The 27,033-nt window shown below is 32.7% G+C and overlaps 1 protein-coding gene, 1 long non-coding RNA gene and 2 pseudogenes across 2 annotated transcripts; 3 read left to right on the top strand and 1 right to left on the bottom strand.

Annotated features, from left to right (window-relative positions):
• LOC127249284 (cytosolic sulfotransferase 12-like) lies at positions 1-1,755 on the bottom strand (annotated as a pseudogene).
• Positions 1,756-5,590: 3,835 nt separating this feature from the next.
• Positions 5,591-6,382, top strand: LOC127249050 (uncharacterized protein At5g39865-like; annotated as a pseudogene).
• A 6,927-nt stretch (positions 6,383-13,309) lies between these two features.
• On the top strand, positions 13,310-14,217 carry LOC127249385 (uncharacterized). Its single transcript, XR_007838306.1, has 3 exons — positions 13,310-13,386; positions 13,742-13,897; positions 14,088-14,217. It is a non-coding gene; the product is annotated as an uncharacterized LOC127249385 (long non-coding RNA).
• Positions 14,218-24,045: 9,828 nt separating this feature from the next.
• On the top strand, positions 24,046-26,003 carry LOC127249238 (cytosolic sulfotransferase 12-like). The gene is made up of 2 exons (XM_051271953.1): positions 24,046-24,828; positions 25,495-26,003. Exons 1-2 carry the CDS (start codon positions 24,113-24,115, stop codon positions 25,772-25,774), a joined length of 996 nt encoding a protein of 331 aa, XP_051127910.1. The 5' UTR covers positions 24,046-24,112; the 3' UTR covers positions 25,775-26,003.
• Positions 26,004-27,033: the final 1,030 nt, after the last annotated feature.

Raw genomic sequence — 27,033 nt, 5'->3', positions numbered from 1 at the left:
TAAAAACTCGTGCTGAAAATTTTTGAATAAATTTAAGAGACAAAGAGTCCGTACATAACAATACATATTACAATTGATTTCATAATATGTATCTTAATACAATACATATATAAAATAAAATAGGCTAACGACGCATACTAACAATCTATACAACTTGTGTTGTATTAATTCAAATACTTGCTGTCAGCACTTTATTTATTTTTATGGTGATTAAGGTTAATGGTAATTAACCCTAATTATAGCACCTTAACCATTCTCGTTATAAATACATTTAATTAATTCCTTCATCAACATGGAATTTCGTTTTAATATTAACCCCTGAATCCTTAAACTTGACTTCTATTATCTTCTCCATATCTTCAGCCATTGTCGATGAAAGATAATTGCTCCAATCGCCAACTTTACCCTCTCTAAAGTATGTCGATATTTTAAATCTCCCACGGAGGTATCCTTCTTTGTTTGCCCCGACATTTTTTAGAGTCTCGAAACTACATAGCTTCGAGATTTCTTCAATCATGCCTTGTTTTTCTTCCTCACCAGTAATGGGACATCTACAATTCAAGATTAATTATGTTTAAATCAAAATGAACTTAATTCTAAATTTGATTAAGCATAAAAAGTAAAAATATATATATATATATATATTGCAATATTCCCTAAGGGCATCTGCTCCAACCCAGCGCAGCACCATTGATGGCGTTGTACTGTAGCAACGCCGAAGAGTAGACAACTCAAGCCAAATCAATTAAGCTATTGCCATTAATTTTAAATTTTTTATTATAATTTTTAAATTTATTTTTTATTTTTCTAAATTTAAAAAGAAAATTATTTTAAATTATAAAAATAAAAATTTATTAAAAAATAATATAAAAAATTGAATATTTGAAGAATAATATTAAAAAATAGACTTATGGTTAATGTAAAATTACTGTAGCAAATAGATAAATAAATTTGATGGATAGGAGATGCCTTAAGTATTGCATACCCCAGAAATTCAGCAATCTTCTTGACATGCTCCAGTGGATCTTCCTTCATCTCCTCGTAGTGTAAGAACAGCACCTTCCCCGGATTCTCCAAATGCTCCTTCCAATATCCGAGAATGTGATCCCAAAACGGTCCGTACACATCAATCCCCTGACAAAGCCTCGTCGACAGCGAGCGGCGGCGGCGCCTCCTCCTTCACCAACCGGTTCGCGAGCAAGATATGGCGAAGCGAAACGAACCGGTCGAGAGGGTTCCTGCAAATATAAATAATTCTGCAGTTATCTGATTCTCGGACAGAATCGGGAAGCATCACGTGCGGCGCGTGCGTGTAGAAGACTCTGGGGCTTGGGATTTCGTCGAGGTTAGGGTTGTCTTCGTTCCAGTTGAGATTTCGAACGATCTCTTGTGGGTGGGCAGTGAGGAGTGGACTCTGCTCCGGCGGGATAAGACCGCGTTTGGCTATGGAAAATGCTAAGGCAGCCAGCCATGTTGTCCCTGACTTGGGAAGTGACGTCAGTATTACGTCACCGTCTTTGGCTCCGAAGTTGGTCCGGGCCGACAGTATCGATGGGAGTGCGGATTCGGGATACCATATGCCTTCGTGTTTGACGAGGCTCTGGCCGTCCCAGTTTCTCTGTCGGTCGACCAAATCATCGGCGGTGGTTATGGAGGATAGAGTTTTGGGATTTTGTGTTTTCTCCATTTCTGGATACTGTAAGATTATGATTTATGAGTGCCTTAGCGGTGAATTTAGGGCTTATTTAAAGGGAATTCAATAATACCCCCCTCCGTATATTTTGTATATCGGTGAATATAATTAGTAGGTAATCAAGTATTAATAAAAATAATTATAGATTAATATTAAAAAATTAAATAATTTAATTAAAATTATAAAAATTATAAAATTTAAAATATAATTAAAATGGATAATCAAATATTCAAAAAAAAAAAAATTATGTAGAAGATATAAAAATAAAAAATAGAAATAATTACGAGGACGAAGGGAGTATTTGTTGGACATTTATTTATTTTTTATTTTTCATTGTAAATTGATTAAAATTGAGATGGGATGCAACATCTTTGACGTGACACATTATAATTTGTAAATAATTATTTTATTGAATTAATATGCAACATAGTGTGATAATGGATACTCCCACCCTCCCCAAGCTAAATTGTTTTTTTAGTCCATGATATTATTTATTATTTTAGTACTTAAAATGAATCATGGTCGAAAATAATTTTGTAAATAAAAAAAAAAGTAAATTTCAATTAAATGTTTATCCCAAGAAATGAATTAGAAGGGGATTAAGAATTTGATTATTGATTAAGATAATTTCGCTGATCAATTAATAAAGTGATTATAGTTCGTTAAATATGATCATGATGCTCAATTTTTCTTATCATGTTGGTGGTGTATTCTAATTTTATGAGAGTAGGTTTAGTAACCCGTATGTGAGAGTATTTATAGTTAAAAAACCGTCCATCAGGATTTTTCTGTCACTTCTCACGTATATTTTGAATGTGATAGACTTAATGAGAAACTTGGGCCACAATTTAAGGTTAGTTTATCTATATAAGATAATTAAAAAATAATCAAAATTTAAAAATAATTAATTAATTAATTAAACTAACATCCTCCCACTTGGCCCACTCAAACCATCACAACATAACGAGAAATCTTACATACGAATCATGGCGGTAGGTCTTCTGTAAACGAATATTATTTTCCATGTATCACGATATGTCAAGCATCTCAAACTAAATTAACAACTTAATGAATAAATCTTATATTTATTTCGGGTTAAACTTAAGCAAGTTTTCTCAATAATAAACAAATATGTGCACAATAACGCGAAAAAACATCAAACTGAATAAGAGTCTCAAATAACAATGTGCACAAATAAACTACATTGTGGAATCAAGTCCCATACTTGCTACCTGATCCCTCAAATTCTTTAGTGGTATGCCTTTAGTCAAGGAATCAGCAAGCATCAACTCTGTACTAACGTGTTCAATGACCACTTTATTTTCCTTGACACGTTATCTTAAGGTTAAAAACTTGATGTTGATGTGTTTACTTCGACTTCTACTCTTATTGCTTTTAGCCATAAGCACCACAACAGAGTTGTCACAGTACAACTTGATTGGTCTAGAAATAGAGTTAACGACTTTAAGCTCGGATATGAAACTCTTCAACCATACACCATGCGAGCTAGTCTCGAAACATGAAACAAAGTTAGACTGCTTTGCACTTCTCCAAGAGATAGCTCCACCAGCCAACATGAACACATAACCCGATGTGGATTTCCGAGTGTCAATGCAGCTAGCGTAGTCCGGAGCGGAGTAGCCAATCACTTCCAAGACATCAGTTTGTCTATACATGAGCATGCAATCCTTCATACCTTGAATGTACCTCATTTAACATCCCTTTATCATTAGTTGTAAGCAAAATATCATCCACGTACAACACAAGGAAGCAAATACGACTCCCACTAACCTTCTGGTATATACAGTGATCCATGACGTTTTCTTCAAAGCCGAATGAAGAGATAACATCATGAAATTTCTAATACTATTGGCGGAAGGCTAGCTTCAATCCATATATGGATTTATTAAGCTTACAGACTAAATTTTCTCACATTCCTCCATCAATAGTCTCTCATCCTCTTGAACACACATGGTCATCAATTCATTGATGGACCATTTATCTTTATGTGTGTTGTAGGATAATGTCCCGCATCCGCATTATGTGCTCGCGCACACCCCCCACACCCGTGAATCTCATGGTGGAGAACTGAATGACTGGCATAATCAATATCCATCTAGCCTAAATGAAGGAGTATTCTTTCCTTCCAGATTTCGTAATTATCACCAGTCAATTCGGGGACATCACACTTAATGTCAGAGAAATTCATAGGATTAAACGCTCCAAAATTAAATACACATGCTCATCAATAAACGAGACAAGTAAATTACATGGTCTACCAATCTAAACATGTTAAGACATGAATCTAAAGACATAAGATTTGCCTGTGGGCTAAAATTTTACTCAATTAGATTCAAACAAAACCTAACAATAAAACTATCAAATTATGTTCCTTTTCTTAAGTCCTGTGGGTGTATTAAGAAATACAATTTGAAATTTTATCCTAATTACTCATATAAATATAACAAGACTCCTGTCGGTAGATCTCTATCATATTGTACATGATAATTACAATTGATGTCTATTAATGTGATTTCAAATAAATCATGAACAAATGTTTAATTAATCGAGGATGCTGTGGCTATTCCCCAATAAATAAAATTTAAAATAAATCACAAACATCATGAACATAATCTGAAGTACACATGTCTATAAGCTATTGAGTCCTCCGTATGTGAATTTATAAAATAAATTAACAATCTTATTACAAGTTATCGAGCAGCATCAACAATTGTCTTTGGACAAATTACTGACTCGCCAGTGATAAATTTGTTTTGACAATCAAAAGTAGACAATAAAGTAGTATGTCGAACAATACTCCATCTTTGGACAAATCTATTGTTCACACACAAGTAACCAAATTATCATCACCAATTCAATGTCATTAAACATGCATGTAATTACTTAATCGCTGACTTGCCTTTGGGTCAATCAACAACCTTATAAATTACATACACAACCTTCTAACATATAAAATAAACCGATCTACGCCGCAGAGGCTGCTTTGGCAACATTACTGTTTCAAACAATTCATAAAATACATTATATTCTTTATTGCTAATTAAATTCACCTTAAAATAAACTATGTATGTCCAATACATATGAAAGCTATAACAACAACAATCAATTTATTGACTCATCAAAATAATCAAATAGTCCAGAAAATACCAAATGCAGCGGAATAACACAGGCAAAAATATATCACCCAAAGAGACTATAAATTTAATATAATGCTATATTTATAATCGAATTTGCATAAATGCATAATGTCGAAAACACATGCTATATTCCAAATTTAATTGGACCTTCAAACAGATCATAATGAATCTACAATTCTGATATTCACAAAATAAGCCAGGAATAAATAAATAGATTGTGCACATATTAAATCTAATTGCAGATACATTAACATACACACATTAATTAATAAATTCTGCAATCATCAAACGGATGCATATATATAAATTAAACGTCAATCTCAACTCAAATGATTGATTAAATAATAAATTAATCTAATCATAATGCCAAAATCAGTGCAGAAATTAAAAAATATTCATTGATTCCAATATAAATAAATAAAATTAAGCAAACGTCCAAAATGCTATTTTATGGGGGTATTCGCAATATCCGTCCCTATATTTAACCGTATTTTCAATTTGTGTCCCTATAACATTAATTTCGTAAAAAATGTCCCTCTTTTTTGCTAATCTGCGCAAAATCTAGTCTAAACGGTAATTAGAAGAATATTAAGGGTAATTGAAGAACGCGGTTGACGGAGTAGGCACGTGCCACCCACGTGACCGTGCATTAGATCGAACCGGTTTGGTTCTTCGGTTCGAACCACTCCATATCTTCTCCACACCGATCTCATTCCTCCATTTATCAGTCCAGTCGCCGATGGGCTGCGTTTCCTCCGCTCTGCTTAACCAGGATGACGACTTCTCCCAAATCGGCGCCTCCGCCGCTTTCAGCCACCACATTGTGTCCCTCACCTCCACCACTTATGGCCTGTTGACCCTCGACGCGCCGGAAACTGAAGCGCCGGCGAAGACAGTCCTCCCGCCGCCGTAGACCACTCTCGGCTCCCTCTTCCCCAGCCCACTTTCCGAGCCCCGGTCGCTCCGGCAGCAGCCATGCTTCGAGACCATCAATTCTTGGGACCTTATGTCCGGACTCGATTCCAACCATATTCCCAGCTTCCGATTCGCCCTTTCCAAGATTTCAAATAATCCTCCCGTCGCTGGCGGCAACGACGAGAATCTGAGCCCCAACGTCGGAAACCGGCAGCCGCCGCCATCGTCTTTCGCCAAGGATCTGAACTGGTTCCTGGAGGGATTCGAGCCGATCTGCCCGCCAAACGGGGAGAACAAAGTGGTACTGTACACCACCAATCTTCAAGGGGTCCGGAAGACCTTTGAGGACTGCAACGCCGTCCGATTTGCGATTCAGGGATTGGGGATTCCGGTGTGCGAGAGGGACATCTCCATGGACAGAGGGTTCAGGGAGGAACTGAGGGAGCCGATGAAGGGAAAGAACGGCGGCGAATCGGTGGTGCCTCCGAGGCTGTTCATTAAAGGGAGGTACGTTAGTGGCGCGGAGGAGGTAATGAAGACCGACTGGATTGAGATCCGTGTGGAGAAGATATGGAGTGGTTCGAACCGAACCGAGTTCGAACCGAACCAGGATTGAACCGAACCGGTTCGATGGAGAGCCGGACCTAATGAGAACTGGTTCGGTCTAATGCACGGTCACGTGGGTGGCACGTGCTTAGTCCGTCAACGGCGTTCTTCAATTACCCTTAATATTCTTCTAATTATCGTTTAGACTAGATTTTGTGCAGATTAGCAAAAAAATAGGGACATTTTTTACAAAATTAATGTTATAGGGACACAAATTGAAAAGACGGTTAAATATAAGGACGAAAATTGCGAATACTCCCTATTTTATGTAAATTGCACCTATATTTCCACTGGTTGCATCCATTCATTGAACCAATAAAATAAAATAAAAAAATTATAATATTGAGTATCAATCAAATAACTATGTATTAAACTTCAATTGATTGAGAAAAAAATATATATATATATATATTACACCCAACTGCATAAGTCAATTTTTCTGTGTCAACATTACAAATATGGCATACTGATTCCATAAATCATTAAAATAATGATTAAGTAGACAAACAACTCATGTCACACATACATATATAAATTCAGTTCTTATATAAATATGAGCAGGATGGCAAAATTGTAATTCAGTTCTTAAACAAACAAACAAACTCACTTATTTGTACGTTTGATTTCAGATTGACGTTCTTTCTCATTGCACATTAAATTCAGTTCCACTGATTATTTAATAATAATAATAATAATAATAATAATAAATAGTAAACACATTTGTGGATTTCATGATTCATAATGAATCAGATAAAATTGATCCTTCGAACACCAAATTCGTGCACGAATAAAAAAAAAAAGAAGAAGATCAATTTGTTCTTAAGGTTCGAATCAATCGAACCGATTTCAAGGTAATTAATTGCGCATACAAGATGACATGTATATGAAGCGCACAAAAAAAGACATTACAGAAGAATTTGAACACATACGAAGAAATTTAGAAATTTAATATTTTACATAAATTAATTTCAAAATAAAATTCAAAATTTTCCTAAAGAACAGAATGAAATTTTCTCAAACGTAGGATTGGATCTTGATCAACAAGAAATATAGCAAAGCAATTGTTGAAAATAAAAAATCAAAATATATCCAAATAAGAAATTAAAGCGAAATTTGATCAAGAATTTGACGAAAAGAAAATTCAAAATAAAGCAGAGGCAAAAACAAGGTCTGATACCAAATGTAAGAAAATAATTAAATCAAATATTAGCGGAAGCGAATATGTTAATTAACAAACCTACAGCCATTGCTAAAAATTAAATTTGTTCTTGAGATCTTCTTCTTTAAGCAAATAGTAGATTGAAACCGTGGAAGATGGTGTTGCCAAACCTTGATGTTGCCAAACTTTGGAACCCGGGGAAGATATTGCTAGATCATGTAACCCTAGGATGATGTTGCCAAACCCTGGCTCTCAAACAACGATGTATTCTAATTTTCTGAGAGTAGATTTAGTAACCGTGTGTAAGAGTATTTATTATTAAAAAAAAACCATCCATCACAATTTGAATGTGATAGTCCATAGTGGCCACAATTTAAGGTTAATTTAATTATATAAGATAATTAACAAATAATCAAAATTTAAATATGATTAATTAATTAATTAAACTAACATATATATATATATATATATATATTCCCTTGTCTATTTCTTGGGTGGTTTTATTTAATGTTCAATGTTTGGGAAACTAGCTGAGAGGTTCAAATATAACAATTGGTATCAGAGTTTGGTGTAGCTTGATATAATACGGTGCATGTCCAAATATCCTAAATTTAATAATATGTTGATTGTTCCAGAGGATGCGGGGATGAGAAACACCATTAGAGTGTCGTTTTTCTAGCCCCAGTTAATGTCATAAAATTATATGAATTAGGCGATCAAGGTCAAGGAAATCATGGAAGCCGAAGGAGTTTGAGATGCTATTGATGTGACACCTCAGCCCACAAGCCACGTAAAACCAAGCGTATCAGGATTGCAGATTGGCCCCAAAGGTCAACAAACGCGCTTCTGTCCTCACTCACGCGCACCCTGAGAGGCTTCCTAGGGGGTCACTCATTATCAAATTACTCTAAAGCAAGCATGCTTAATTCTAGAGTTCTTTCAATAGGACTCCCGAAAAGAAATGTGCACATTGTTGATATGAGTAGTCTAATCAATCCATTTAACCTCTAACAACTTTGGATGGCCTAATACCGGCTCATCCACTAACGGGAGTTGGCCAAGCAACGGCTCAACTTTGGAGGTATCACAATTGAACCAATGGAAGGGAAGACGATAGATACGAAAAAGGGAAAGGCAACAATGGTGCTCCTTTTCCGAATGCTCCTGTAGGACCTACTAATGAAAATTGCACCAAAGAAGACTGCAAGGGAGGTTTGAGACAACTTGAAAACTAGGTTCATTAGAGCAGATTGTTACAAAAACAGTGCATCTACAGACACTAAGAAATGAGTTCAAGACAATGTGTATAGGGGGAGAAACCCTAGAAGAATACACGGAAAATTTGAGCGGATGGCTGCAAAGTATTCCAGCCTCTAGGAGACTAAGGACGATGCAACACAGGTAAAGAAGGGAATGAGCAGGGGTTGAGCAATTTGTGACTTGGGGAATATTTTGTTTGAAGAAGCAGTTAGACGCTTGAAGGTGTACGAGGAACGTGCACAAATATGAAAACCCATTAGGCTTCATTACGAAAAAATAAAAATAAAAACATATTTGTAATAAAAGTTAAGGACGGCTGGCGTTAGCTATGTGAATTTTAGGAATAAAATTTAATTACAATTTCGTCTCTAATGTCAATAGTAACTGAAAAAATAAATTTAAAAACAAAAAAAAATTATTACAAAAATATTACTTTCTTATAGTACTTGGAGATAGTTAGTTGCTCCTTACCGAAGCACAGTGAATGGAGCGAGAAAGAAAATTCAAAGAAATTGTGACCGGTGTGGACGCATTTGGAGCAACGACCATAATAGAGGTGATAACAAGGAAGCCACAAAGGGAAGAGACAATAGAAATGACCGAAAAACCATATCATAATAGAGGTGATAACAAGAGCCACATTAAGTATTTTAAATGCAGAAAAATGAAAAACAATACATATGTATGCAAGAGTAAACCATACGAGGCAAAAAAGAACCTAACACTTTTGGAGGAAAAGACCAACTTGCTTGATGAAGAGCCTACATTATTGTTGTCCAAGAATAGAGACGATACTTGTTTAAAGTCGTATCAGGATTAAGGGGTCAAGTCTTTGTAGACTAAATATCCTGCATATGTTCAGTTATATTTTAAATATTTTCTTGCTATCTAAGTTTAGGTTTATTTTTTTCTATTATTAGATATAAAAAAAAAAAAAAAAAATTATCTACTCTTGTGTTCCTTATAAATACTTGAGTTTTGCAGCGGATTTGTATGAATTTTCAATAGAGAATAATACACAGTTTTCTTCCCTCTTTTACACCACTGTTCCATCGTCCTTTCCTCTTCAATTGTTAGGTGTGCTTCATTTACTGATTGTCCTTTCATGGCTTATATTTTAATAAACAAACACACAACCATGTGATTGTGTATGCCATCACATACATTTGACCCACCCTATTTCTCTCTAAATTTATCATTCTACTGCCTCTCATATGTATATATATATATACACACACTTTGTCCTCTTATGATCTCTCCATCAACCGTTTCCAAGGTGTGTGAGTGGGATTTGAATAGTAAAAATTTTGAATTTAAATAGTTGTATAATGTGATATAAATAGGTGTTGATGTGATGTTTTGAATGTGAAATTGATTTTTAGTATAATATAAAAATGAAAAATAGGTATTTGATTTGATATTTTTTGAAAAAAAAAATGGAATGAATAGTGAATTTAAAATCCAATGGCCCAAACAAACACACTCTTTTCGAATGATTGAAATATTTTTAAAAATCCAAATATTAATAAATATACTTTTGAGAATATTATTTGAGACCTACTTGTTTAAAAAGTAAATATAAAAATTTATGTATCTTATATGGTACCATGTCTGAAGGTTGGTAGCAACCTTAATACATAAATTTCTAGTAATTGACTCTTGTGCTGAATTTGAAGATTGATAGAAAAATTAATACATTGAGCCTATCCCAATCAGTCAAACAAACCCTTCTATTCAATCCCAATCGGCACAGGGGATCTCTCTATCCCAATCGGTCATAAAAACTCTTCATGAAATGTACCATTTTCTCTTCATAAAAAAACTTGAAACATTATTGATCTAGATCCAAAAAATAAAATAATATAAAATGTAGAAAGATATCCAACAAGTTCTGTTTGGAATCCAGACTCGCCATCCGCGTTGAGTTTGCCACTCGTACTCTTCAGGTTATTTTTTAAGCACATCTTTCTTTTGGTTTTTGCTATGTATTGCTGTAAAAAATTACCTCCAATGGTCAAATCGGAGAAGCCTATAATAATTAATTCATTTTTAGGGTTCCTCAGTTTCCTCAAAAAAGTATCCGACTATCTTGCAATGTTCGTATAATTAACATAGAAAGAGCGCGATAATTTGGATTGATAATGTAAAGAAAGTGCTAAAAAGTTGTATGGAGACATGGTGGGTGAGTGTGGGGAGGAGAAATATTCATTGTTTTCCCGATTGCATGATTGCTTTGCAAGCTGTAGACTTGTGTGTATTTCTTTTCAGCACGATATGTTTTTATTAGATGACTTACCAATGAAGTAGATGATAAATATCCTGAGTATGATATGTTTTGCACTATGTGAGATTTGAGCCTAATTGAGCATTCGTTTTAAATACTATATATTTTTTCTTGTGTGCGATAGTTGTTTTAAACTTAATTTTCTAGAACTTGCGTAGAGATTCATATTGAATTTGTTTCTTAGGAATCTGTGCAATTAATATGATAAGGACACGTTAGGGTAAACCGCTTGGCCTAACAAATCTCCTACCTATAAATTAATCAATTAGTGAGTCCATTTGAGTTCGAATGTCCTATTTTTTTTGTTAAATGAGTCGCATATTAACTTATGACATTTTTTTTCTAAAACCAATATATATATTTAAACCTATAGTCAAAGAAAAATGTTTCGAGCTCATGTCATTTTAAAGACTCGAAAGGAATGGTAAAGTTCAAAGTTGTATTTGTTGTTCTTGAGAGAGAAAAAAAAAGATTTAGAAAAAGCCAAAAAAAAAATGGCATGGAATTTTTTTGCATTGTGGCAAAAATGGACATTTTGATGTTAACTTGTTGGTTGATTTACATGTGCTATAGATTATCCTGCTAAGCATTTCTCTCTATGTAGTTTGCAAGAATAAATATGTAAGTATGCGAGTGGATGAAGGAATAAGTGAAAGACTGAGAAGTTCTATGTTAGTTATCTACCTCGCGATACATAGGGTCTATATACTACAAAATGAACTTACAATATTTTCTTTCTGACTTATTTAGCCGAATAATATCTCATATCCTATCCTAACCCAAAGCACCATTACAACCTTGTTTTGATACTCTTTGATTTTTTTTTTGCATTAGACTTCAAGAATTACGAGGCGTGATCAATGTACAAATTCTATGAGATAATCATTTCTATAATGCGAGTGACTTGTTAATCACTATATATATTTGAGTGTTGAGTGAATACACCTATCCCTAGTGAGATTATGTTGCACTCGGTTTGTTTTAAGTTTCATAGAGCTAATGATAATATGAATTTTTTCATGGATGATTGATTGCTTCAAGTTCTTGTGTAGACATTGCTCGGTTTATGCTTGAGGGCAAACATGGTTTGGATGTGGGGGAATTGATGAAGCATATATTGTCATATATTTTTGTAAATAAATTAAAGATAAAATTAATATTTTGGATAGATTTTTACTAATTTTGGTATAATCTTAATTCGTGGTAGGTTAGACTAACTTAAGATAATCATGTCTATTCTACGAGTCAAAGATTGAGGAAATCATGGGATTGATTGTTTGGGTCAAGAATTGATATTGGTAGGTTACACTCACATTTCATATTTTAAGTTGGAGGATTGAGATGGATGATTTGAGAAGAAGAGTCACCGGAAGATCATCACTATTTTATCGCTTTGTTTATTTTCAAGCGTGAATAGCTAATTTTCTTAATTATAGTCCGATGTAAGATGTAGATTCCAGATTGAATTTGTGAGATTAAGTTTTAATTTGATTTAAATCTTGTTTATTAAATTAGAATTTTTTTTATGTGATTCATGCCCATAATTGTTTTATTAAATCTTTTATCGCGGCCGAAAATTTGGTTTATTTTGTAATTGATTTACTATCACTACAAAAAAAATATATACATTAGCCAAGGATTTTTGTAAGGAATTTTATATCCCTCGAAAATACCGATGAATTTTGTTTTACAAAGAAATTTTGTAAGGGAATTAATTAATTCGTAATTAACGAACATAATTTGCAAGGAATTTAAAAATTCTTTGCTATTAGCGAAGAATTTTGCGAAAGATTTACAATTCCTCACAAAATTACAAATTAGTATTTTTATTAATAAATAATATTTTTTAAATTATTTTTAAAAAGGATCGAAAGTAAAAAAAAATAAATAATTTTCTTAATAAAATTTAGATTAATAAAAAAATAATTATTATAAAAAAATTTATAAAATATAATATAATTTTTTATTAAAAAATACAAATATTTTTAAATAAAAAATTAACATATTTTTATATAACAAATAATACTTATCTTATTATATTAGTATTATCATTTTTTTAATATAAAAAAATAATAATATAAAATAATTTTAATTACAAAAATATTATTAAAATTATTGTTACAAAAAACAACAGCTTCTAATCTAGCCGCCACCCTCACATTCTTCTTCTTCTTCTTCTTCTTCTCCTCTTTGTTTTTGTTTTTGTTTTCATTTTCTCCAATCCAAGGATTTAACGTAAAGGGACTTCTGAAAGCAGAAACTCCTACAGAAGAACCTCAGCCACACATAGACTGTACAAAGAGAGTTACAGGTGATGTGCAAATGCTCGTCAGGGTGTTTTCCTTTTGTAGTGTTTTTGAAATTCTTCTTCTTCTCCTTTTTCATTTTTCTTTGTGTTATGTTTATCTTACTAAAGATTCTCGAGAAAGAAGATTCACACATTCACATATAATTTCTGTCGAAGGAGATGCTGCAATAAAGTCTATTAAGTAGTCGAACAAAATCAAAATGTAAGATATAAAGCGGGGGGTGTTTTAGAAAGTCTCCCTCTGAGTAACTTGGTTGCTTATGACTTGTCCCTTGTGCTATAGAATCAGGCTTGTAATTGATTACAGGTTTTTCTTGCTCTTCTGCTGAATTTTCCTCTTGCTGGTCAATATGATTAGGTTTGGCGTGTGGATGGTCAACAGAAGACTCTTCTTACTGGTTCTGATCAATATAGATTCTACAGTGGCGATAGCTATATATTTCAATATTCATATCCTGGAGACTACAAGGATGAACACCTTATAGGGACATGGCTGGGAAAGCAAAGTGTTGAGGTAAACTCGTGTTTTTATATAAGCCTATATAATAGACTCATAGGTTTTCTCACTTCTGAAAAGTTTTAGGCAATTTTGAAGTTGTAGTAATGAATGATATATGAATATGCTGCCACGAAAAGAAAGGTATATTGCAATTACATCTCGTTTGACGTAAACACTGAATACTAAACTATATCTTCTCATGCAGATTCTAGACATGACGAACGGGTTTATGTACTAAGACAGTTAAAGGCATATAATTTCAAAAGTTAGGAGCTTGTATAAATTTAATCGCAAAAGAAACTTATATGATGCACTGGTTTGTACATAACTATGAGTCATAGGCAAACACTCTAAAGCAATTCGTCTGTGATTATGATATTGTTGTAGTGGTCATGTTCTTTTTTAGTGATAAAAGAGAAAACAGAAGATTTGAAAGTATAAAATATGTGCATTACTCTACATATTCATGACAATCCTTTATCAAGTACTCATAAGAAATCAATGAAATGAGGCCAGGTAAAAAACACAACATTATGTGATTTTGGTTTGGACAGGCCCGTTCCTGACTTTTTTGAGGCCCGGGGCGAAATTGAAATAGTGGGCCCTTAAATATATATTTTTATATTAGTATAATAATAAAAATAATTTTACATATTTTTAATGTAAATGTTAAAATAAAATTAATTTTTATATACTGAAACATCAAAATATGAATAAAATTAATGCGACAGTTTTTAGTATAATATAAAAAATCCAAAAAAATATATGATTTAATATTTTTTAAAGAAATTTTTTTATAAATAGTCAAAATCTTTAAAAGAAATTTTCAAACAAAGTATTATTTAGGGTGTTTTGTTTTGTATTTTGATTTGAAGAAATGTTTTTGATATAATGTATAACAAATTATGTAAATAGTAAAAAAATAATTGGCTCTGTTTACTTTAAAATTTTATTTCTGTTTTTACTATTTTAACTTTATTTTCTCTTCAAAAATATCAAATCAAACACTCAATTTTCATTTATTTTATTATACTAAAATCTAATTTTACATTCAAAAGATCACATCAATATATATTTATATCACATCAATTCCAAATTTTACTATTCAAAATCAAAACCTCTAAAGTAATATATTAGTTTTTTTGAAAAAAGGAATGAAAAATTTTTGGTAAAAAAATAAACTCATTATATAATACACAATTTTTAAAAAATATCACCAAAAAATATAATAGAATATACAAATTTAAATATATAACCATAAAATATAAATATAAATAACACACAAAATATTATTCTCTATCATATCTTCATAATTTTACATAATTTATAACAAAAATATATAAAAATTATAAACACTAAAACATATAAATACATAATTTAAAAATTAAAATAAACATCATTTATTTAAAAAATAATAGGAAATAAATTTTTTATTTAAAAATTAATTTTATTTATTCTTTAAAATATTTAACAACAATAATAATATATATTTATATATTAAGTATATAAAAGTATATATATAATTGGGGGCTCCTATGGCCCCTAGAAAAAATGGGCCCTGGGCAAGGGCCCTATGGCCCTGGCTTAGGGCTGGGCCTGATGAAAGTGTGTCTTTTTCCATTGAAGCTTTTAAATATTACTTATCTGGACTTTGAAAAAGATTCTCTCCAGATCAGCTATGGAGGTTCAGAAGCTGCCCGAGGGAGAAACTTATCGGTTAGAGCGGCGTTCCATGCCTTGGATACGGATCTTAATTTAGCTATATCGATTGTCCATAGCTTCTCCAATATTAGCTCTGCAATTTGGTTAGGAAGTCCATCAATGAGGATGACCATTAGGACAAGCTGCTTTGAATGACCAAGACAAAAATAGGCTCTGATACCATGTTAAAATATTTTGCGAAAATTCTAAAGCTTGAATTATTGATAATCAAAATAAGAGGTCTATATATAGGCAATCTAAATCAGACTTGATAGACTCAAATAAATCTAATGGGTATGAGCAAATTTAAATCAAAATCTAACAAATCTAAAACTAAATATCGAAAATCTCTCGACACCCCCTTTCAAACTCGAGTGGGATCGTAGAAACCAACTTGAGTTTGACAAGAAAGTTAAACAAAAATCAAAAGACGCAAACGCAGATAACAGTTGCTTGGTCCTTCGTCGGCGCCGCCGCTCTCGACTGAGCTCTTATTCTCGCACATAATATTTACTCGTCTGACATCGCCTTTGCCGCTCTCAACTAAGTTCTTGTTCTCAAACGCAAGACATGAATTCTAACGCAAATGCAAGCACTCACGATGGAGTAACAAGACTCTCGATGGAGTCGAAAATAACGGCACTCACAATGGAATAACAAGACTCTCGATGGAGTCGAAAATAACGGCACTCACGATGGAGTAACATGACTCTCGATGGAGTCGTCTACTAAATCTAAAACTGAATATCTAAAAAATATCTCAACAAGTATTGTATAATATATAGGTAATGATATTTGTATAATATATTGTAATTTGTAAGGATATTTGTAATGCGAGATAGATAGTATAATTACTAAAAAATGAATACTTTGTTATGAGACAAACAAAAATGAAAAAATAGATAGTTTATTAAAGGACAAATGGAGTATAAGTTATAAAAATATTTATTATGTTGGATAGGTAATAAAATTATTAAATTAGAAAATAATACCTTTATTTAAAATAAATATAATAAAAAAATAAAGGTAGAATATTTGTTAGTAATGTGATTTGTTTGTTGTTATGTTCACTTTAATATATTACAGTTCAATATTACCTACAAGTTCGATACAATAATATCAATTTAGAGGATAATTAATTCAATCATTCCTCCTAGTATTATTTAATACTCTCTCCTCTCCGTTTCATAGTTTTAATTGGGTTGGATACGAAATTTAATGAATATTAATATTATATTGGTAGTTGGTAAAAGGTATAGATAAAAGATTTTTTTGCCCTTGTGGGTATATTAGTGTAAAAAGTAGTAGCAAATTGTGTAATAAATATGAAAAAGTATGGGTAATTTTATGGTGATATTGTTATTTATGGAAATAAGACTATTGTTTTGGGACAGACAGAAATGATAAATAAGACTATTGTATTGGGACGGATGGAGTATTTCTTAATAAAATGTCTAAATTATCATTTCCTTAAGCGATAAGAATGAATAGTAATATATTTCTCAAAACTAATTTAGGTGTATTTATTTGTGGGATTTTGATTTTGGATTTAGATTTTACATAGTAAAATTTTGAATTGAAATAATTGTTTGATATGATATAAATATTTATTGATGTGATGTTTTGAATATAAATTAAATTTTAGTGTAATATAATATAAAAAATTAAATATTTTATTTGATATTTTGAGAGAAACAAAATTTTAGAACAGTGAAACCAAAACTAATATTGCAAAAATAAACACACCCAAAATTTTAAGATAAACTTAAATATATTGTAGAAATAATTAAAATATTACTCCCCAGTCAGTCAAAATTAGTTACAATTTCTTTATAAATTACATAATAGACGCATCTATGACATACTCAGGTTGCCTAGTGGACGAATCTACGAGAGATTTGCTCCGCATTTTTCCATCATAGTGTCTATCATAATCTCAAGCATGCGTTATTACTTGAAATCTTTTTAATACATTGTTGTGTTAGTCTTGTGATATATTTTAGAGTAGGGTTAGACAACTTGCAAACGCTGAACTTAGTAATTGTTCCCTTACCTTATTCAATAATGTAAATGTTGAGTTAAACCAAATACCCGTTGATATGACTTGTAAATGTTAGTGCCCCTTGGTTCTAATTTTTTCATACTCAGTAGGGCAAGCGAACTTCTGTCTATCGACTACGCTCAAACGAGATGACTTGAAAAAAAAAATCCTTAAATATGATTTAAGACACAATGCAGCGAAGCGGGGAGGATCTATTATTATTAAAGGGGACTGAAAAAGCCTAGGTGCGTGAAAATTAAATATGGTCATGAGCAAACACAATGTTTGTTTGTGACCCATCGTAAAATCTAATGAGCGATACAAAAAATAAAATAAAATTCTTCGCACCCTTCAGCTGAAGGTTCTCTTATTAAAAAATATAGTCCCCGCTAAGCGAGCAATGTAGACTATACCTGGATGACTTCGCTCATGTTAAACCAGCTGACAAGTTTTGAATGTTGAAGGATCAATTGTCTCTACTTGAGATTCATTTTATCCACAACCATGGCACTGATCTTGGGCAATACTTGACTGCCTGGAACGGAATAACTCTTATTTCACACGATTGAGTTTGTTCGAGGACGAACAAAGGTTTAGTGTGAGGAGGTTTGATAACTCCAAATATTAGCATATTCTCTGCCTGAAAAAACTATGTATTACTTGAATTTCGGTGTGAAAACCATCACAATATCTTATTTATGACATACTTTATTGATTTATTCCGCTTGGCATGATCCAAAATTGGTTTGTCGAGATCATTAACGATTTTGGCCTTTTTAAGTGATGATTCTAGTCCAGAAAAGCTAAGTCATGGAAGTTAAGCAACGGCCCTGTCCGCTTAACAAGCGACGGCACTTTCCCCTCATCAAGCGACGCCCTCCTCACTTTAGCCAGCGCCAGCAACCGGACATCCACCGCACCGAAACGAAAATGAATCAACCCTGGAAAATGCCTAAGTGTCCAACTTGCAGCGGTAAAGCCATTTTGTTACCAGCCAACAAGGATAGCTTCGCTTAGCTGTGCTGATGCCCTCCATCCATCTGGGCAAGCGAGGAAGATCTGCACCCCTACATGCCAAAGCAAGCGAAGTGAACGCCCTAGTAGTTATGGCCAGTGCAACTGCTCCAACAAAATAACCGCTGCCAATTGCCTAACTGCTCAACGGTTGAAACAACTTCCCAACTGCTCGCAACTACTGTCTCATCCAGTTATAAATAGGACCATATATCTCTTGTAAAAATATACTTCGATAAGAGTATACACTTGCATTTTATTTTCTCTGCTGCTTTCTTGCCTTTTGAGAGCTCCAACCCTGTAAGGGAGTTCTCAGTAGAAATGACCAGAGGAGTTGAGGTTCTCTCATCCTCTGGCCGCTAACTTACTGCTTCTTAGCTTAAATTTACAGTTTTAGTTTACAGCTTTTGTAGTGTCTCGTTATGTAGATTCTTTGTTATTTTCTTTAGTAAGTAATGAAATATCAATTTTTCTTCATTATCACTTCTTCCCCATTTTCTTAGTTGTACATGTTCGATTAATATAGAATCTTGAGTCGCTGAGAAAGAACAGAGAAAAATCGATTATCTAAGCCTAGTTTCGCGTCGTATTCATTAACAAATCCTGGATAGTTCAACATAGTTAAGTACGCGGAAACCTTGTCGACCTGCTTAATTACTAATCTGAATTCAATTTTGATTAAAGAGAGGTAACAGAAGAGTAAAACTACTAATGAGACAGAAAATAGAATGATTAAAGGGGCATAGACGTTTGTCTATCAGGTCACAAAAATGCCTAGTGACAATAACATTTCTTACTTATAATGTTCTAATTTTGGGCGTCATTGAAGTCTTTTTGAAAATCTCTTAAGGTCAACTATCAGCGGTTTAAGTCATGTATAATTTTTGCTTATATGATTACATTCACATCTTCTATCGCTTTCGTGTTATACATATAATCTCCGCTTATACACCATCATCATTTGCTCATATCATCCATGACAATCTAGCCATTAAGGAACTCACAGATCACATACAACATCTCCTGGGCGCCCTCTATTCAATATATATATATATATATATATCGCGCTCATCTCCTTTGCTCACCTTCGCTCATGAACCACCACCACAGCCTCCATCACTCACTAGCTTCACTTCGCTCACCCCACCGCTCACCTTTACCGCCTTCGTTACCGAGTTGGATGACTCATAAGGTGACTGGGCGTCCCAGGCAGGCAACACGGCCGTATTGATTACCATGCACTTCTAAACACGACCGTGTTCATGCTCGTGCTCTGAACACAACCATGTTCATGCCCATGTTCCTGCTCATGTTTTCAACACAACCATGTTCCGGGTCATGTTCACAATCTTGTTCTCAACACAACCATGTTTTATGCATGTTCACAACCATGTTCAATATAATCATATTGTAGGTCATGTTTATTATTATTTTTATTTATTTGTTAAAATTATTTGATATATATATTTATAATCTAACAAAAATATTTTTTATAATCATTTCATAATATAAAAAATAATCAATTTTTAATATTTTTAAAGAAATAATTGTAAAAAATATAAAAATAATAATATATTAGTATATTATTAAAAGTTTATGGTAAAAAATTTAAAATATTATTTTAAATTAATTATTTCTATAAATTAATTTATTATTCAAAATAAATTTTAAAATATTTAATATAATTTTTTAAAAATATATATAATAATGATTATTAAAAATATATATTAATATATTTTTATTTTTATTTTTTTAATTATTTTTTTAAAATATTAAAAATTAATTATCTTTTATATTATGAAATAATTATAAAAAATATTTTTGTTGAATTATAAATATATATCAAATAATTTTAACAAATAAGTAAAAATAATAATAAACATGACCTACAATATAATTATTTTGATAATGTGGTTGTGAAAATGGCCTAAAATATGGCTGTGTTGAGAACGGGGTCGTGAACATGGCCTGTAACATGGTTATGTTGGAAACATGGGCATGAAAATGGTTGTATTCAGAATACGAGTAGGAACCCGACCGTGTTCAGAAGTGCAGGGTAATCAACACGGCCGTCTTGGCTGCCTGGGACGCCCAGTCACCTTCTAAATCATCTAACACGGCCGTGTTCAGTTCCAGTCAAGTATCTTTGAACATAAATTGATAAATTTTTATTTGAGTGAAACTAAAATTGATAAAAAAAAAATTTGAATTGGACCAAAATTGATAATTATTGTTAGAAATTTTTGGGAAAAATAATGAGATTGCCTTATTGGTCATCAAAATAAGAAGCTTATATATATGCAATACAAAACAAACTTGATATACTCAAATCTAAATAATCTAATCTATGGATAAGATCATATCTAAATATAAATCTACTAAATTTAAAACCGAATATTTAAAATATCTCAACATCCTCCCTCAAACTCAAGTGTTATAGCAGAAACCAATTTGAGTTTGATAAGAAAGTTTAATATAAACGCAAAATAAATAAATAAATAAAAATAACAATTGACTCTCCACCGGAGCAGAAAATGGGATGACTTTCTACCCCGAAGCAAATAAAACGAGATGACTTTCCACCGGAGCCGAAAACGAGATGACTCTCCACCGGAGTTGAAAACAAGATGACTTTCCACCGGAACCGAAAACAAAATGACTCAACCGGAGCCGAAAACGAGATAACTCCACCGGAGCCTAAAATGATATGACTCCACAGGAGCCGAAAATGCATGACTTCACCGGAACCGAAAACGACATGACTCCACCGGAGCCGAAAACGAGATAACTCTCCACCGGAGTCGAAAATGAGATGACTCTCCACCGGAGCCGAAAACGAGATGACTACACCGGAACCAAAAACGATGACTCCACTGGAGCCGAAAACGACATGACTATGACTCCACCGGAGCTGAAAATGAGATGACTCCACCGGAGTCGAAAATGAGATGACTCTACCGGAGCCGAAAACGAGATGACTCCACCGGAGCCGAAAACGACATAACTCCACCATGGATGAAAACGAGATGACTCTCCACCAGAGTCGAATTTGAGATGACTCTCTACCATAATCGAAAACGAGATGACTCCATCGGAGCCGAAAACCACTTGACTCCACCGGAGCCGAAACCACATGACTCCACCAGAGTCGAAAATAAGATGACTCCACCGGAGCCGTAAACCACTTTACTCAACCGGAGCTGAAACCACATGACTCCACTAGAGCCGAAAACGAGATGACTCAACTAGAGCCGAAAAAACGATATGACTCCACCGGAGCCGAAAACCACATGACTCCACCGGAGCCTAAAACGAGATGACTCAACTAGAGCCGAAAAAATGAGATGACTCTCCACATGAGCCGAAGACAGATAGATCGCAACACCAAACAGATCACAAGCAGACAACAGACAAGCAACGGACATATGAAAGATCGTAGACAAAATTTCCGGCAACAAACAAGCAACAAAAGATGACAGATCACACGCAAGCAACAGATAGGCAGTGGACATATGGTAAATAGCGAACAAATCGCAGACAGATTTCAAATTGCAAGCAGGAACAGACAAGTGGCAGATAGCATGATCTCAAAATCACAAAACCTCTGGATACAATCCAGGTTGAATGTACCCGAAGAAACAAGGATTGGTAGGCTATATCTACGGCATGAGCAAAATAGACTCTGATACCATGTTAGAAATTTTGGGGGAAAATAATGAGATTGTCTTATTGGTCATCAAATCTAAATAACATAATCTATGGATAAGATCAAATCTGCATATAAATCTACTAAATCTAAAACTGAATATCTAAAATATCTCAATAATTATGATATTGAATTAGACAAAAAAATAATTTTTGTTCTAAAGAAAAACATAGGGGTGTCAATTCGTGTTTTTGGGTAGTGTTCGTGTCGGGTTGAACCATGGGGATAACAAAAAAACTGTCAACCCGAACCCAAAATCTGACCTGAAACCCTAGACCCGAACACGACACGAATTCTTTCAGGTCGGGTTCAGGTCGACCTGAATTAGTTTCAAGTCACCCGAAACCTGAACAAACCCGATACGAAACAGACCCGAAAATTTTTAAAAAAATTAAATTGACCTAAAAAATATCATTTTTATTTTAATTTTTATAGTATTATTTTATATTTAAAATAATATAAATATTATAAATTAAAATAATAATAATAATAAAAATTTCAGGTCAACCCGAAATACGAAACTCAAAATCTAACCTAATTTTTATATATCAGGTTATCAGGTCAACCCGAAATACGACCCGAACACGACATGAATTTTTTTCGTTTCGGATTCGGATCGACCCGATTTTTTTCCAACCTATTTTTTAATATGAATTGAATTTTTTTGTTTATTAATATTTGTGCAATTTCACCGATTTGTGTTTGTGATTGTTTTATTTAATTTTTTATTATGGTTGGATTCTACATTGATTTGGCAATTGAGTGCCAATCTAAATATACGTATCTATAATTGGGTACTTGTTTGATAAAGTGGTAAATAGATTGACCAGCTTGGCCTTGGAATCTCATCTTTTTGTAATTGATTAAGTATTCAAATTGAATTTATTTTTTCCAGTGCTATTTTCAATTGAATATATTATTCTATAGTCGTACATAATTTATTTTTTCGATTAGGGATGTGATTAATGGTCATCCCATTACCACCAACAAGATAAAAAAAATTGAGCATCATGATCATATTTAACTACCTATAACCACTTTATTAATTGATCAGCGAAATTATCTTAATTAATAATCAAATTCTTAATCCCCTTCTAATTCATTTCTTGGGATAAATATTTAATTGAAATTTACTTTTTTTTTTATTTATTTACAGAATTATTTTCGAACATGATTCATTTTAAGTACTAAAATAATAAATAATATCATGGATTAAAAAAACAATTTAGCTGGTGAGGGTGAGGGTATCCATTATCACACTATGTTGCATATTAATTCAATAAAATAATTATTTACAAATTACAATGTGTCAGGTCAAAGATGTTGCATCCCATCTCAATTTTAATCAATTTACAATGAAAAATAAGTAAAAAATAAATAAATGTCCAACTACTACCCTTTAGAAAATTTAATTCCAAAACCCCAACTCCTGAACAAATACTCCCTTCGTCCTCGTAATTTATTTCTATTTTTTATTTTTATATCTTCTACATAATTTGTCTTTTGTTTTTTTGGATATTTGATTATCCATTTTAATTATATTTTAAATTTTATAATTTTTTTAATTTTAATTAAATTATTTAATTTCTTAATATTAATCTATAATTATTTTTATTAAATAATAATTATTTCTAGTAATTATAGTCACCTATATACAAGAATATGCCTCAAATATATGGGAGGGAGGGAGTGTTATTGAATTCCCTTTAAATAAGCCCTAAATTCACCGCTAAGGCACTCATAAATCATAATCTTACAGTATCCAGAAATGGAGAAAACACAAAATCCCAAAACTCTATCCTCCATAACCACCGCCGATGATTTGGTCGACCGACAGAGAAACTGGGACGGCCAGAGCCTCGTCAAACACGAAGGCATATGGTATCCCGAATCCGCACTCCCATCGATACTGTCGGCCCGGACCAACTTCGGAGCCAAAGACGGTGACGTAATACTGACGTCACTTCCCAAGTCAGGGACAACATGGCTGGCTGCCTTAGCATTTTCCATAGCCAAACGCGGTCTTATCCCGCCGGAGCAGAGTCCACTCCTCACTGCCCACCCACAAGAGATCGTTCGAAATCTCAACTGGAACGAAGACAACCCTAACCTCGACGAAATCCCAAGCCCCAGAGTCTTCTACACGCACGCGCCGCACGTGATGCTTCCCGATTCTGTCCGAGAATCAGATAACTGCAGAATTATTTATATTTGCAGGAACCCTCTCGACCGGTTCATTTCGCTTCGCCATTTCTTGCTCGCGAACCGGGTGGCGAAGGAGGGGGCGCCGCCGCCGCCGCTCGCCGTCGACGAGGCTTTCGACAAGTTTTGTCAGGGGATTGACGTATTCGGACCGTTTTGGGATCACATTCTTGGATATTGGAAGGAGCATTTGGAGAATCCGAGGAAGTTGCTGTTCTTACACTACGAGGAGATGAAGGAGGACCCACTCGGGCATGTCAAGAAGATTGCTGAATTTCTAGGGTATGCAATAATTAGGGAAACATACGCTTAAAATGATATTTAGAGAAACAATAGTTTGACCTCTTTCAGAAATACACTACAATATATATATATATATAATTAGTTACAATATATTTAATTACGAAATATTTTTATAGTTAAAACATGTTATTTAGCAATGAATTTAATTTTATCGCAAAAAGTAAATTATATACTACAAAATTATTTTCATCGCTAAAATTTTTTTACTAAAAAATTTTATCTTCATAGTAAAATAGCTAAAATCATTTAGTAAAAAAAATCATAGATATTTTGTTGTTAAAACTCATTTATTATGAACTTTAATTTTATAACGAAAGAACTTTAGCTACGAAATATTTTGTACCTATACCTCTTTTCTTAACTTTTATTGCAAAAAAAAAAATTTTTTTTTTTGTTAAGAAAGTAATATTTGTCGTCAAACACCTTTAGTAATGTAGTATAGACGACGAAATGAGTTTCGTCACAAAAATATTTTACTTTGAATTAGTACCTTTTGCTACGAATTTTTTTTTTTTTTTTTTTTTTACGTTAGTTTTTAACTTTTTTGTAGTGATAGTTCATTTTTCTTTTAAAAAAAATGCTTAGTTAAATTTAAAGTTAAGTTCATTTCGATTAAAAACATATATAATTAATTTTGAATTGCAGCTGTCCCTTTACCGCTGAGGAAGAAAAACAAGGCATAATTGAAGAAATCTCAAGATTATGTAGTTTCGAGACTCTAAAAAATATCAAGGCAAACACCGAAGGATATGTACGCGGGACATTCAAAAAATCAACTTACTTTAGAGAAGGTAAAGTTGGCAATTGGAGTAATTATCTTTCGCCGACCACGGCCCAAAAAATGGAGAGGATGATAGAAGTCAAATTTAAAGACACAGGCCTTAATATAAAAACGAAATTCCATATCGATGAAGGAATGACTTAAATATGTTTATAGTGAGAATGGTTAGAATGCTAATAAGGGTTAATCACCATTAACCCTAATGAGTATTTGAAATAAAATTACATACATGAATGAACATTTCATGTGCTGTAAAAGTTGTTAGCATGTGTATGTCTTGTTCTCTTTTTTTTTTTTTTTGGTATTAACATGTCTATGTATGTTTTGAGATCAATTGGAAGATGTATTATGTGGAGTATTGTTATATTTTGTCAATTATATGATGTATTTAATTTATATTAAACTTTATTTTGTGATGCTCATTTATACCTCAAATCTGTTGATCCATATTTCAGTGTATTATCAACAATGAGCTTATTATAATTAGTTAGTTTAAGTGTATAATCTCTACATTCTTTTAAAAATATAAGAAAAAATAATTATTTTTAATTTAAACTTTTAGTTATGAAATTAATAACTAAGTATATAAAGATAGAATTGGATGTGATAACTTTTTGGGCCTATTTTTAGGCCCAAGCACGATTTTTTCGTGCTGGGTTCTAATTGAATTTTTTGGTTATCTCTATATTTGCCAGCTCTAAATAAAATACCATTGACCATTCCAAGATGCAGTAGAAAATAGACCAAAAATATAATGTGAAAAAGTTCAAGACTTCTTTAACTCTCTCAATCTTTATTAATTAATTAATTTTTTTGTTTGCTTCCCTTTGATGCACTGATACGAAGTGGAAACTTTGTTTGCTAAGGAATTAAAGATTCACTCGGACACAAGAATTAGTATTATCTGCTTAAAAATTTGACTAAAGCACTTGTGCCATATAATGACAGAATCCTCTAAAATTTTTCTTTTTGTACATTTTGATAAAGTTTGTAGTAAAGAATTATTGAAAGTTATTAAGCATATAAAGATTATCAATTAAAAAGTCATCACCAATAAGTTTAAAATTTTGAAAGAGACTAATTTTTTTTTTTTTCCAGACAACTAGGAAACTTATAATTTATCCGAAGTAGAAACTGAAACTAATTTCGGTCTGCCTGACAGTACTATAAAAGTCTCAAAAAGATCTACATAGGAACTGCTCTTTACATACAATCGAAAGGTTCCAATTGTCTTTTTGACAACTTTATTATTATCACCCACAAAGATGAATATTTCATCATTTTTTGACAATCAAGCTCCATAAACAATCCTGCAAAGACACACTTATGTGAGTAGTGACTCTTAATCTATCCATCAAATATTTTTAGGTACAAAGGATATATTAACATCAAAACAAATCAAA

This window comes from Andrographis paniculata, unplaced genomic scaffold (genome assembly GCF_009805555.1).
Source record: "Andrographis paniculata isolate CXL003 unplaced genomic scaffold, ASM980555v1 Contig35END, whole genome shotgun sequence".
NCBI classification, from domain to species: Eukaryota; Viridiplantae; Streptophyta; class Magnoliopsida; order Lamiales; family Acanthaceae; genus Andrographis; species Andrographis paniculata.
The sequence above is the reverse complement of the archived record's forward strand: the minus strand, read 5'-3'. Positions and strand labels throughout refer to the sequence as shown.